Source organism: Oncorhynchus masou, chromosome 30 (assembly GCF_036934945.1).
Source record: "Oncorhynchus masou masou isolate Uvic2021 chromosome 30, UVic_Omas_1.1, whole genome shotgun sequence".
NCBI classification, from domain to species: Eukaryota; Metazoa; Chordata; class Actinopteri; order Salmoniformes; family Salmonidae; genus Oncorhynchus; species Oncorhynchus masou.
Window position 1 is genome coordinate 60255048 of NC_088241.1, and position 13042 is coordinate 60268089.

Sequence of the window (13042 nt, forward strand, 5' to 3'; positions counted from 1 at the left end):
AACATATCTCGAGCTTAAACTGACAGATTGTGATGGTGATTTTTATTAGTATTTTTTATTTATTTATTATGACCAGTGCGTCAATCGACTAGGGGATTAAAATCAGGAACAGACTGTAAAAATACGACTCCTCAACACAGAAGTGGAAACATTCATAACCGATGGGCACTACATCAACATACAAATTGTTTGGCAATCTTGAGAGAGAATTGAACGTCAAAGTTGCACAGAAACATTGCTATCGCTAATATTTAATAACCGCACGGGTTACAAGGATTGAGAATCCATTCCCAGAACCTCTCGTCGGAGCCCTATTGCAATATTCTCCTGGTCACAAACTTTGTATTTTAAATGCAAATTGCATGTTGAGGTTATTGTTATGTGCTACCCCAGGAGGATTGAAATGTGTGTTTGTGTGTGTGTGTTTAGTTGAGGAAGTGTGTCTATTTAGGAAGATAATGTACTGTATGCTGTGGTTTAGTGGAATGTGTTTGGTTTATTTTGTTGGGACCTCCATCAGCTACTCTTCCTGGGGTCCACATAAATGTACAAATGCATGACAAAGTACTGAACAGTAATAGACAAGAACAATATTACATTAAATTCAAAATCAATAATAAACAAATTTAGAGTTATAGTGTGATGTATATTTTAGGTGTGATGCCAGCAGCCCTCACATCCACCCAGTGGGCTGGTGCCAGGACCACGGACGACCTCTCACTGCACCTCAGGGTGAGTAGCTCGCCCAGTAGATACAATACTGTATACATGTGTTGTGTGAAAGTCACTTTGAATGCGGTGTGGCTAATGTCTGTCAAAAAAGTCCTACTTTAGTCATTCCTTACTTTAGTCCCCATATTTTATTTATTTATTTTACCGTTATCTAACTAGGCAAGTCAGTTTAGAACAAAATTTTATTTTCAATGATGGCCTATGATCAGTGGGTTGTTCAGGGGCAGAACAGTAGATTTTTACGTTGCCAGCTCGGGGATTCGATCTTGCAACCTTTCGTTACAAGTCCAACGCTCTAACCGCTAGGCTACCCTGCCACCCCAATACTTGAGTAATCAATTTCATTTACCCTCTAATTTGCTGGTATTGTCCCCTTCCACCCCTACTTAAAGCTAGAATTCTTTGTTGCTGCATCCATTTGTGGACATAATTATACATGCCCATTGATTCTTGAAGAATTTTACTTATAAATGCCTTATGAGCTTAGTTCATCTGATGTACCCCAACAGAACCCAAAATATGTATGTATGTATGTAAACAAACACTATAGCCTCAAAACATGGTTAAAACTATACATTTGATATCATGGATGGTCAGTCCTTAGCGCTGTTTGAATTTGAGCTGGGTTACATTTCTCCAGCCCCATCCCTTAGCTTTATAGCGAAACGGGTAGGGATCCATTTTGGAATACTGACTGTACAAACAGTGACCAAATTCTGTGTGTTCACACAGCAGTCACGTGCTGACAAGGCTACACTAGTTGTCATAGTAACGAGGGGTGTGTGTGCAGTGATCTAGACTGATTGGTGGTGGTACTTGTGCTTCCTATCACTCAGTTCTGTAGCAAGCTAAGGTGACAATAATGCCTGTCATGGACATTTCCCAGTTTTTTTGAATGTTCAAAATCATAGTGGTAAGAACACTTTTAAAGCCTCAAAGGATAAGATGATCCAACTTTCAAAATTAGTCATTTTTGGCTAGCTACAGCAGTCCACTAGCCAGCCAGCCACAGCAGTCCACTAGCCAGCCAGCCACAGCAGTCCACTAGCCAGCCAGCCACAGCAGTCCACTAGCTAGCCAGCCACAGCAGTCCACTAGCTAGCCAGTCACAGCAGTCCACTAGCTAGCCAGCAACAGCAGTCCACTAGCTAGCCAGCAACAGCAGTCCACTAGCTAGCCAGCCACAGCAGTCCACTAGCTGTTGATCTTTCTAGCATATTCACTCATTTGTTTGTAAACAATTAACAAGATAGCTAGCTCCCACATGTTCTCGTCAAAACTATTAACAGAGTAGCTAGCAAGCAACAAGAAATGCCAAATAACAGCGTAAAAACCACAATGGCAAAAAAAAAATAGATTTGACTGTTTAGACACAACTTGCATGGCTATGAATCAGATTTGTATCTGATTTCAAAGGTGGTTTGAAATGTGTCTTAAAATACCTGATCCCATGTACTTTTTGGCTGTTCAGGCTGCAGGAAAAAAACACATTCGAATCAGATTTATGCCAAAATATTAGATTTTAGTCTCTTCAAACTGCCAATGTGAACATGGCTTAAGTTATACGCTATATGTTTGACACGTGCATCATCCTAAAATGAGGCACTTCATTATTGAACCTTTTATTTAACTTGACAAGTCAGATAAGAACAAATTCTTATTTACAATGGCGGCCTAGGAACAGTGGGTTTAACTGCCTTGTTCAGGGGCAGAACGGCATATTTGTACCATGTCAGCTCGGGGATTTGATTTTGCAGCCTTTCGGTTACTGGCCCAACACTCTAACCACTAGGCTACCTTCTGCCCCTAATCACAGCTGTTCTTTAGTAATACAGTACATAGTATACTGTACATGCCCTTCAATGCATAAAACATCTAACATTAGTCATTTACTTCACAATTGTTGTTTTTGTTGATATAGCATGATGGAACACTACATTACAGCACGTAACTTAGTAATGTTAAGTTATATCACAATGAGTTATTTGTTAAAGCATTCAATTGACAGTCAATTTTTTTACATTATGACAATTCCTATATTATTTACTGCACCTGTCAGCATTTACCTCCACTTCCTTTGCAGTTGGCTACATAGACCCAAGCTCTGCTTTAATCTCATGATTTGGAATGGTTTGATCCATTGACCGCTTCGACAGCCCAGCTTCATATTTTCATATTCTTCTCTAGACTTGCATAAAACCAGTTCTCCTGTCAGTCTAGATGTTGTCAATCATTTAAAAGTTTCTCATCTGCAGTCAGCATCGAGCTACGATGATATGTTAAAGTTGTCGGGGTAACGTTAAATGGGACAAAGGTATAGGAGGTGTCTAGAATTTCACTTTGTGTGGCTTTAATGTCTTATTGTGTTTACGACAAACATTAAAAGCGTATTGCAAAGCGCTCACTCTCTCTCCCACTCCTCTCTCCTCTTCTGCTAAATCCTTCTTCCTCCTGTCTTCTGATTATGCCTGTTCAACTGTACTCCCTTCCCTTTCCACATCCTATGGCTCTCCCCACTGCTCCGTGGCTGAGTGACTCATTGCGAGCTCACAGAACAGCGCTGTGGGCAGCTGAGGAAAATTGGTCCTCCGGAAGTTATCATTCACTTCCTCCTCTCTAACTTCCCTTCCTCTGTATCTGCTGCTAAAGCCACTTTCTATTGCTCTAAATTTCAAGCTTCTGCCTCTAGCCCCAGGAAACACTTTTCCACTTCTCCTCCCTCCTAAGTCCCCCCCCCCCTTCTCTCTCTCTGTGGGCGACTTTGTCAACCACTTTAAAAAGAAGGTTGACGAAATCTGTTCTGCATTCACTCAGCCTATTGAGTCCACTTTTTTTTTTTTTTAATTTTACCTTTATTTAACCAGGCAAGTCAGTGAAGAACAAATTCTTATTTTCAATGACTGCCTGGGAACAGTGGGTTAACTGCCTGTTCAGGGGCAGAACGACAGATTTGTACCTTGTCAGCTCGGGGGTTTGAACTCGCAACCTTCCGGTTACTAGTCCAACGCTCTAACCACTAGGCTACCCTGCCGCCCCCACTGGTCCCAGTCACACAGAACTACCCTATGCATTGACCTCTTTCTCCCCTCTCTTCATATGAAACCCTGCAGCTAGTGAGGTCTGGCCTACCTGTCCGCTCGACCCCATCCTTCCTTTTCCAGACCTTCTCTGGAGACCTTCCTCCACTTCCTCATCAACTCATCCCTGAGCTCTGGCTGCGTCCCCTCTGACTCCAAAAGAAACCAACACTCGACTCATCTGAAGTCAAAAACTACCTGTATTCCTTTTTTTTCTTTCCAAAACACTAGAGTGTGCTGTCTCTGATCAACTCTCTTGGTATCTCTCTCAGAATGATCTTCTTGACCCTAACCAGTCAGGCTTCAAGACGGGTCACTCAACCAAGACTTTGCTTCTCTGTAACGCAGAGGCTCTCCGCACTGTCAAAGCTGGCTCTCTTTCCTCTGTTCTCATCCTGCAAGATCTATCCTCTGCATTCGACACTGAACTATCAGATCCCCTGCACGCTCTCAGGGCTGGGCGACTCAGGCTCTACACACTCTTGGATTGCGTTCTACCTGGCAGGCCGCTCCTACCAGGTGACGAGGAGAGGATCTGTGTCTGCATCACGTACTCTCACTACTGGTGTACCCCAGGGCTCGGTTCTAGGCCCTATCCTCTTCTCTCTATACACCAAATCACTTGGCTCTGTCATATCCTCACATGGTCTCTCCTATCATTGCTATGTGGATGACACTCAACTACTTTTCTCCTTCCCCCCTTCTGACACCCAGGTGACGCACGCATCTCTGTGCGCCTTGCAGATACCTCAGCTTGGATGTCGGCCCATCACCTCAACCTCGACAAGACTGAGATTCTCTACCTCCCGGGGAAGGCCTGCTCGCTCAAAGACCTCTCCATCATGGTTGACAACTCCACAGTGTCGCTCTCCCAGAGTGCAAAGAACCTTTGTGCGGCCCTGGACAACACCTTGTCGTTCTCTGCAAACATCAAAGCAGTGACTCACTCCTGCTCGTTCATGCTCTACACCATCCATTGAGTACAACCTTACCTCACACAGGAAGCGGTGCAGGTCCTTGTCATCTTCGGTCTGGACTATTGCTGTTAGCTGGGCTCCCTGCTTGTGCCATCAAACCCCTGAACCTTAACCAGAACGCTGCAGCCCACCTGGTCAACATTCCCATGTTGTCCCATATCACCCTACTCCTCTGCACACTCCACTGGCTTCCAGTTGAAGCTCACATCCACTACTAGAACATGGCGCTTGCCAACAGTGCAGCAAGAGGAACTGCCCTCCCTACCTTTAGGCTATGCTCAAACCCTAAACCCCAACCTCACCCACCTTTGGTCTCTTGGCCCTGCCACCCCTACGGGAGGGCAGCTCCGGCTCAGTCCAGTCCGAGCTCTTCTCTGTCCTGGCACCCCAATGGTGAAACCAGCTTCTCCCTGAAGATAGGACAGCAGACCCTGCCCATCTTCTGAAAGCACCTGGATCCAACCCCTCCTTTCTAGCTCTGACTTTGCTGATACACTTTTCCTCAATAAATTACATATTTCCTGTGATATGTGGTTGTCCCACCTAGCTATCATAAGATGAAAGCACAAACTGTAATTTGCTCTGGATAAGAGTGTTTGATAAATGACAAAAATGTGAGTATTCCAAGTCTGAAGCATTTGAGAGGATATCAAAACCCTCTAGGCTCTCTCGCTCTCCTATTCCTATTTCTCCATTTTCTTCTCCCTCGTTCCCTCTCCTGTTCTACAATCTAATAGGCGGCTTGGTTGTGTCATTCGGCTAACATTCGCCCGTGTGTCGCAAAACTGCATCTGTTTTTCCAGTTAAAAGCGAGCGGGGTGATGTGCTGATAAATGGATTCTGTAGCACAATCATCATACATCAGATCAGCGAATGGGAAGAGCGAGGGAAATAGGGGTGAAGAGGGGGGAGAGACAGATTATAGTTTCTGTTACCACAGCTGTTGGGTAAAACATTATTTTAACTATTTGATCCATGCCTTGTGCAGAGAGCATTAATTTACCATTTGAAATAAGGTTTCTCTCTCTCGCTTTTTGCTAGCGCTCTCTCTCTCGCAGCTGCTATCAGACCCGATAGTCCTTGGCTCAGCTATAGCAGTTTTAGGGGTGTATATGTGGTGCTGGGAGATACCAACAGTCTATCAGGGATCATCAACTACATCATTTGTAATAAAACACAATGCCATGAGTGTGTAAATTTGTCGTGAAGGCAACAGGTGGCTACTTTGAAGAATCTAAAAAATATTTTTATTTGTTTAACACTTTTTTTGGTTACTACATGTTTCCATATGTGTTATTTCATAGTTTTGACGTCCGTAACTATTGTTCTACAATGTAGAAAATAGTAAAAATAAAGAAAAACCCTTGAATGAGTAGGTGTGTCCAAACTTTTGATTGGTGCTGTATATACATGGTGCATTCAGAATGTATTCAGATTTTGTTACGTTACAGACTTATTCTAGAATTGATTAAATAAAAACATTTTCAACTTCAACCCCATAATGACAAAGCGGGGAAAAACTTGCTCAGAAAACATTTTATTAACCTTTATTTAAACAGTGAGTCTCAATGAGAACTCTAATAAGAAAGCCCTGTGTACGTTTACAAATAAAACACAACAGCCCTGCATAAACATTACAAATAAAACACAACATTAAACATATTTAAGAAAAGCAATCTCATTCTGTAACCAAAGTTTACAATCAATAATTTTAATATCTCATTGCAAGGAATTCTGTGTATTGTTCCACACAAGGGGCAATTAAACTAAAAGTAGATTTTCCCAATACTGTGCAGACCAAAGGGATGTCCAGAGTTAACCATCCCTGAGAACTGGTTTGGTCGTTTGTACATCTACAAATGAATCTATGAAGTAATGTGCGGAGGAAGTTTCTGAAAGACTGCTTTGTAAATAAAGTGTGCAGCTCTCTTCTTACAGACAGAAGAGTAAAGAATATAATGATGAGTCCTAAAACCATCCCCGGTGATAAAACGTATTGCTGAATGGAATACTGAGTCCAATGGTTTCAAAACAGAGGCTACCGCGTGCATAGAAATAATGTCACCATAGTCTATTACAGAGAGAAGTGTTCTTTTGAACAATTTTCCTTCTGTTTTCAGAACAGAGGCAGGATTTATTTCTATCTATCTATATATATATATATATCTATGATCTCAGATCTCAGCTTCTTTGTCAAGTTTTCAATGTGTGTTTCAAAAGACAACTTGTCATCAATCCAGATACCCAAGTAATTATAGTGAGAAACGTGCTCATTTAAAGTGCTAACACGCAAGTCCTCAGGGTCAACATCACAAGACCTAGTGAACAGCATAGAACCTGGTTTTATTTGCAGTTAACATTAATTTAAGATCAGTAAGAGATTTTGGATCGAGTCAACATCCTGCTAAAGGTCACCAATGGCCTGCTGCACTGCAAGAGGCACAGGAGTAAAGAAGTGTCATCTGTGATTAATGGTACAGGTGTGAACAGTATTTCCAATGCCATTTATACACATTGTGAAACAACAACGGCCACAACATCCAACACTGGGGTACCCCTTTAAGCACTTCAAGAGGTGTGGATTTAACCCTGTCTATCATAATAGCCTGAGTTCTGTCACTAAGATAATTCTGAAACCACAAACAGGCATCAGAACCAAGGCCTAACACAGACAACTTACTCTATAAGAGAATGATCAGCTGTATCAAAAGCTTTTGACAAAACTAGAAATAAGCAAGCACTATTCATTTTAGCATCCAAGGCATTGCCAATATCATTTATAACTTGTGTGTTGCGGTAATAGTACAGTACCCTGGTCTAAACCCTGATTGATATACATTCAAAATGCAGTTCACAGATTAAACAAACAAAAAAAACATTCACCAAGGATTCAAAAATCTTAACTAAACAAGAAAGCCTTGATATGGGACAATAGTTGTCAACATCACAACAATCAACTACCTTAGTGGCAGCACATGCACTGATTTCCTCTCTTTAGGAATACATACACACACACACACACACACACACACACACACACACACACACACACACACAAAATCGTTCAAAAGTTTGGTTCACTTAGAAATGTCCTTGTTATTGAAAAAAATATATTATTTTTTGTCCATTTAAAAAACAAACATCAAATTGATCAGAAATACAGTGTAGACATTGTTAATGTTGTAAATGACTATTGTAGCAGGGAACGGCTGATTTACATTTTGAATATCTACGTAGGCGTACAGAGGCCCGTTATCAGCAACTATCACTTGTTAGCCTTTGTAAAATGAATTAGAAAACACTTTTGCAATTATGTTAACACAGCTGGAAACTTGTGCTGATTTAAAGAAGCAATAAAACTGGCCTTTAGACTAGTTGAGTATTTTTAGCATCAGCATTTGTGGGCTCAATGTCCAGAAACAAAGGACTTTCTTCTGAAACTCAGTCTATTTTTGTTCTGAGAATTGAAGGCTATTCCATGCGATAAATTGCCAAGAAACATATTCTTGGTCGTACTGATGGTGAGTTGACGCTGATCTTACTGTATATAAGATCAGCATCAACTCACCATCAGTACGACCAAGAATATGTTTTTCGCGACGCGGATCCTGTGTTCTGCCTTACAAACAGGACAACGGAATGGATCGCATGCAGCGACCCAAAAAAACGACTCTGAAAAAGAGGGAAACGTGGCGGTCTTCTGGTCAGACTACGGAGACGGGCACATCGTGCCCCACTTCCTAGCATTCTTCTTGCCAATGTCCAGTCTCTTGACAACAAGGTTGATGAAATCCGAGCAAGGGTAGCATTCCAGAGGGACATCAGAGACTGTAACGTTCTGTGCTTCACGGAAACATGGCTCACTGGAGAGACGCTATCCGAAGCGGTGCAGCCAACGGGTTTCTCCATGCATCGCGCCGACAGAAACAAACACCTTTCTGGTAAGAAGAGGGGTGGGGGTGTATGCCTTATGGCTAACGAGGCATGGTGCGATGAAAGAAACATACAGGAACTCAAATCCTTCTGTTCACCTGATTTTAGAATTCCTCACAATCAAATGTAGACCGCATTATCTACCAAGAGAATTCTCTTCGATTATAATCACAGCCGTATATATCCCCCCCCCAAGCAGACACATCGATGGCTCTGAACGAACTTTATTTAACTCTTTGCAAACTGGAAACCATTTATTCGGAGGCTGCATTCATCGTTGTTGGGGATTTTAACAAGGCTAATCTGAAAACAAGACTCCTAAATTTTATCAGCATATCGATTGCGCAACCAGGGGCGGAAAAACCTTGGATCACTGTTACTCTAACTTCCGCGACGCATATAAGGCCCTGCCCCGCCCCCTTTCGGAAAAGCTGACCACGACTCCATTTTGCTGATACCTGCCTACAGACAAAAGCTAAAAAAAAGAAGCTCCCACGCTGAGGTCTGTCCAACGCTGGTCCGACCAAGCTGACTCCACACTCCAAGACTGCTTCATCACGTGGACTGGGACATGTTTCGTATTGCGTCAAATAACAACATTGACGAATACGCTGATTCGGTGTGCGAGTTCATTAGAACGTGCGTTGAAGATGTCGTTCCCATAGCAACGATTAAAACATTCCCTAACCAAAAACCTTGGATTGATGGCAGCATTCGCGTGAAACTGAAAGCGCGAACCACTGCTTTCAATCAGGGCAAGGTGTCTGGTAACATGACTGAATACAAACAATGCAGCTATTCCCTCCGTAAGGCTATCAAACAAGCTAAGCGTCAGTACAGAGACAAAGTAGAATCCCAATTCAACGGCTCAGACACGAGGCATGTGGCAGGGTCTACAGTCAATCACGGACTACAGGAAGAAATCCAGCCCAGTCACGGACCAGGATGTCTTGCTCCCAGGCAGACTAAATAACTTTTTGCCCGCTTTGAGGACAATACAGTGCCACTGACACTGCCTGCAACGGAAAAATGTGGCCTCTCCTTCACTGCAGCCGAGGTGAGTAAAACATTTAAACGTGTTAACCCTCGCAAGGCTGCAGTCCCAGACGGCATCCCCAGCCGCGCCCTCAGAGCATGCGCAGACCAGCTGGCTGGTGTGTTTACGGACATATTCAATCAATCCCTATACCAGTCTGCTGTTCCCACATGCTTCAAGAGGGCCACCATCGTTCCTGTTCCCAAGAAAGCTAAGGTAACTGAGCTAAACGACTACCGCCCCGTAGCACTCACTTCCGTCATCATGAAGTGCTTTGAGAGACTAGTCAAGGACCATATCACCTCCACCCTACCTGACACCCTAGACCCACTCCAATTTGCTTACCGCTCAAATAGGTCCACAGACGATGCAATCTCAACCACACTGCACAGTGCCCTAACCCATCTGGACAAGAGGAATACCTATGTGAGAATGCTGTTCATCGACTACAGCTCGGCATTCAACACCATAGTACCCTCCAAGCTCGTCATCAAGCTCGAGACCCTGGGTCTCGACCCCGCCCTGTGCAACTGGGTACTGGACTTCCTGACGGGCCGCCCCCAGGTGGTGAGGGTAGGTAACAACATCTCCTCCCCGCTGATCCTCAACACTGGGGCCCCACAAGGGTGCGTTCTGAGCCCTCTCCTGTACTCCCTGTTCACCCACGACTGCGTGGCCACGCACGCCTCAACTCAATCATCAAGTTTGCGGACGACACAACAGTGGTAGGCTTGATTACCAACAACGACGAGACGGCCTACAGGGAGGAGGTGAGGGCCCTCGGAGTGTGGTGTCAGGAAAATAACCTCACACTCAACGTCAACAAAACTAAGGAGATGATTGTGGACTTCAGGAAACAGCAGAGGGAACACCCCCCTATCCACATCGATGGAACAGTAGTGGAGAGAGTAGCAGGTTTTAAGTTCCTCGGCATACACATCACAGACAAACTGAATTGGTCCACTCACACAGACCGCATCGTGAAGAAGGCGCAGCAGCGCCTCTTCAACCTCAGGAGGCTGAAGAAATTCGGCTTGTCACCAAAAGCACTCACAAACTTCTACAGATGCACAATCGAGAGCATCCTGGCGGGCTGTATCACCGCCTGGTACGGCAACTGCTCCGCCCTCAACCGTAAGGCTCTCCAGAGGGTAGTGAGGTCTGCACAACGCATCACCGGGGGCAAACTACCTGCCCTCCAGGACACCTACACCACCCGATGTTACAGGAAGGCCATAAAGATCATCAAGGACATCTACCACCCGAGCCACTGCCTGTTCACCCCGCTATCATCCAGAAGGCGAGGTCAGTACAGGTGCATCAAAGCTGGGACCGAGAGACTGAAAAACAGCTTCTATCTCAAGGCCATCAGACTGTTAAACAGCCACCACTAACATTGAGTGGCTGCTGCCAACACACTGACACTGACTCAACTCCAGCCACTTTAATAATGGGAATTGATGGGAAATGATGTAAATATATCACTAGCCACTTTAAACAATGCTACCTTATATAATGTTACTTACCCTACATTATTCATCTCATATGCATACGTATATACTGTACTCTATATCGACTGCATCCTTATGTAATACATGTATCACTAGCCTTTAACTATGCCACTTTGTTTACATACTCATCTCATATGTATATACTGTACTCGATACCATCTACTGTATCTTGCCTATGCTGCTCTGTACCATCACTCATTCATATATCCTTATGTACATATTCTTTATCCCCTTACACTGTGTATAAGACAGTAGTTTAGGAATTGTTAGTTAGATTACTTGTTGGTTATTACTGCATTGTCGGAACTAGAAGCACAAGCATTTCGCTACACTCGCATTAACATCTGCTAACCATGTGTATGTGACAAATAAATTTGATTTGATTTTGATTTGAAACTGAATGTCTTGTACACCGCTGTGTACTACTCCCTTCACAGAACAGCGCAAACGGGCTCGATCCAGAATAGAAAGAGTGGTAGGCCCCGGTGCACAACTGAGCAAGAGGACAAGTACATTAGAGTCTAGTTTGAAAAACAGATGCTCAAGTCCTCAACTGGCAGCTTCATTAAATAGTACCCCAAAACACCAGTGTCAATGTCAACAGTGAAGAGATGCTGGCCTTCTCAAGGCAGAGTTGCAAAGAAAAAGCCATATGTCAGACTGGCCAATGAAAAGATTAAGATGGGCAAAATAACACAGACACTGGACAGAGGAGACACTGGAAAGAGGAGATTTGAAAAAAGTGTTATGGACAGACAAATATAAGTATGAGGTGTTCGGATCACAAAGAACATTCGTGAGATGTAGAAAAAATGAAAAGATGCTGGAGCAGTGCTTGACGCCATCTGTCAAGCCTGGTGGAGGCAATGTGATGACCTGGGGGTGCTTTGGTGATGGTATAGTTTGAGATGTGTACAGGGTAAAGGGATCTTGAAGAAGGAAGACTATCACTCCTTTTTGCAACACCATGCCATACCCCTTGGATGGCGCTTAAATGGAGCCAGTTTCCTCCTACAACAGGACAATAACCAAAGCACAGCTCCAAACTATGCAATAACTATTTAGGGAAGAAGTAGTCAGCTGGTATTCTGTCTATAATGGAGTGGCCAGCACAGTCACTGGATCTTAACCCTATTGGCTGTTGTGGGAGCAGCTTGACCATAAGAAGTGCCCATCAAGCCAATCCAACTTGTGGGAGGTGCTTCAGGAAGCATGAGGTGAAATCTCTTCAGATTACCTCAACAAATTAACAACTAGAATGCCAAAGGTCTGCAAGGCTGTAATTGCTGCAAATTGAGGATTATTTTACGAAAGCAAAGTTTGAAGGATACAATTATTATTTCAATTAAAAAATAATTATTTATAACCTTGTCAATGTCTTGACTATATTTCCTATTCATTTTGCAACTCATTTCATGTATGTTTTCATGGAAAACAAGGACATTCCTAATGACCCCAAACCTTTGAACGGTAGTGTAGATATGTTAAATGAAACATGTGGATTCAAATGGTGTGGATTCAAATGGTGGGCCCCTGTAGATTTCTTCATGTCTAATGCCAACAACATATCAAGGACTTAATTGTCTGTGAATTGCCCAAAGGAAAATCCCTGACAGACATTTTCAAAATTATTCTGTATAATTCCCCCAACAACATCCAGTACATTGTCAAAGTGAGTAGGTTTTTGAGTTCTTTCCAAGAGACAGCCTGCAGAAATAAAATGTTGATTTTAAATTAATTAGTGATATCAATGTTATCAGTAATAGGGCCAGACTC

The 13042-nt window shown here is 43.2% G+C and overlaps 1 protein-coding gene across 3 annotated transcripts in view; it reads left to right on the forward strand.

The window, feature by feature from the left end:
• The window catches only part of LOC135522895 (lethal(3)malignant brain tumor-like protein 4), a 127422-nt gene that overhangs the window by 31069 nt on the left and 83311 nt on the right, over window positions 1-13042 (forward strand). For all 3 annotated transcript variants that reach the window (XM_064949575.1, XM_064949577.1, XM_064949576.1), the window contains one exon: window positions 656-732. In XM_064949575.1, the coding sequence (XP_064805647.1) occupies window positions 656-732 (77 nt within the window). The remainder of the gene's footprint in view (window positions 1-655; window positions 733-13042) is intronic.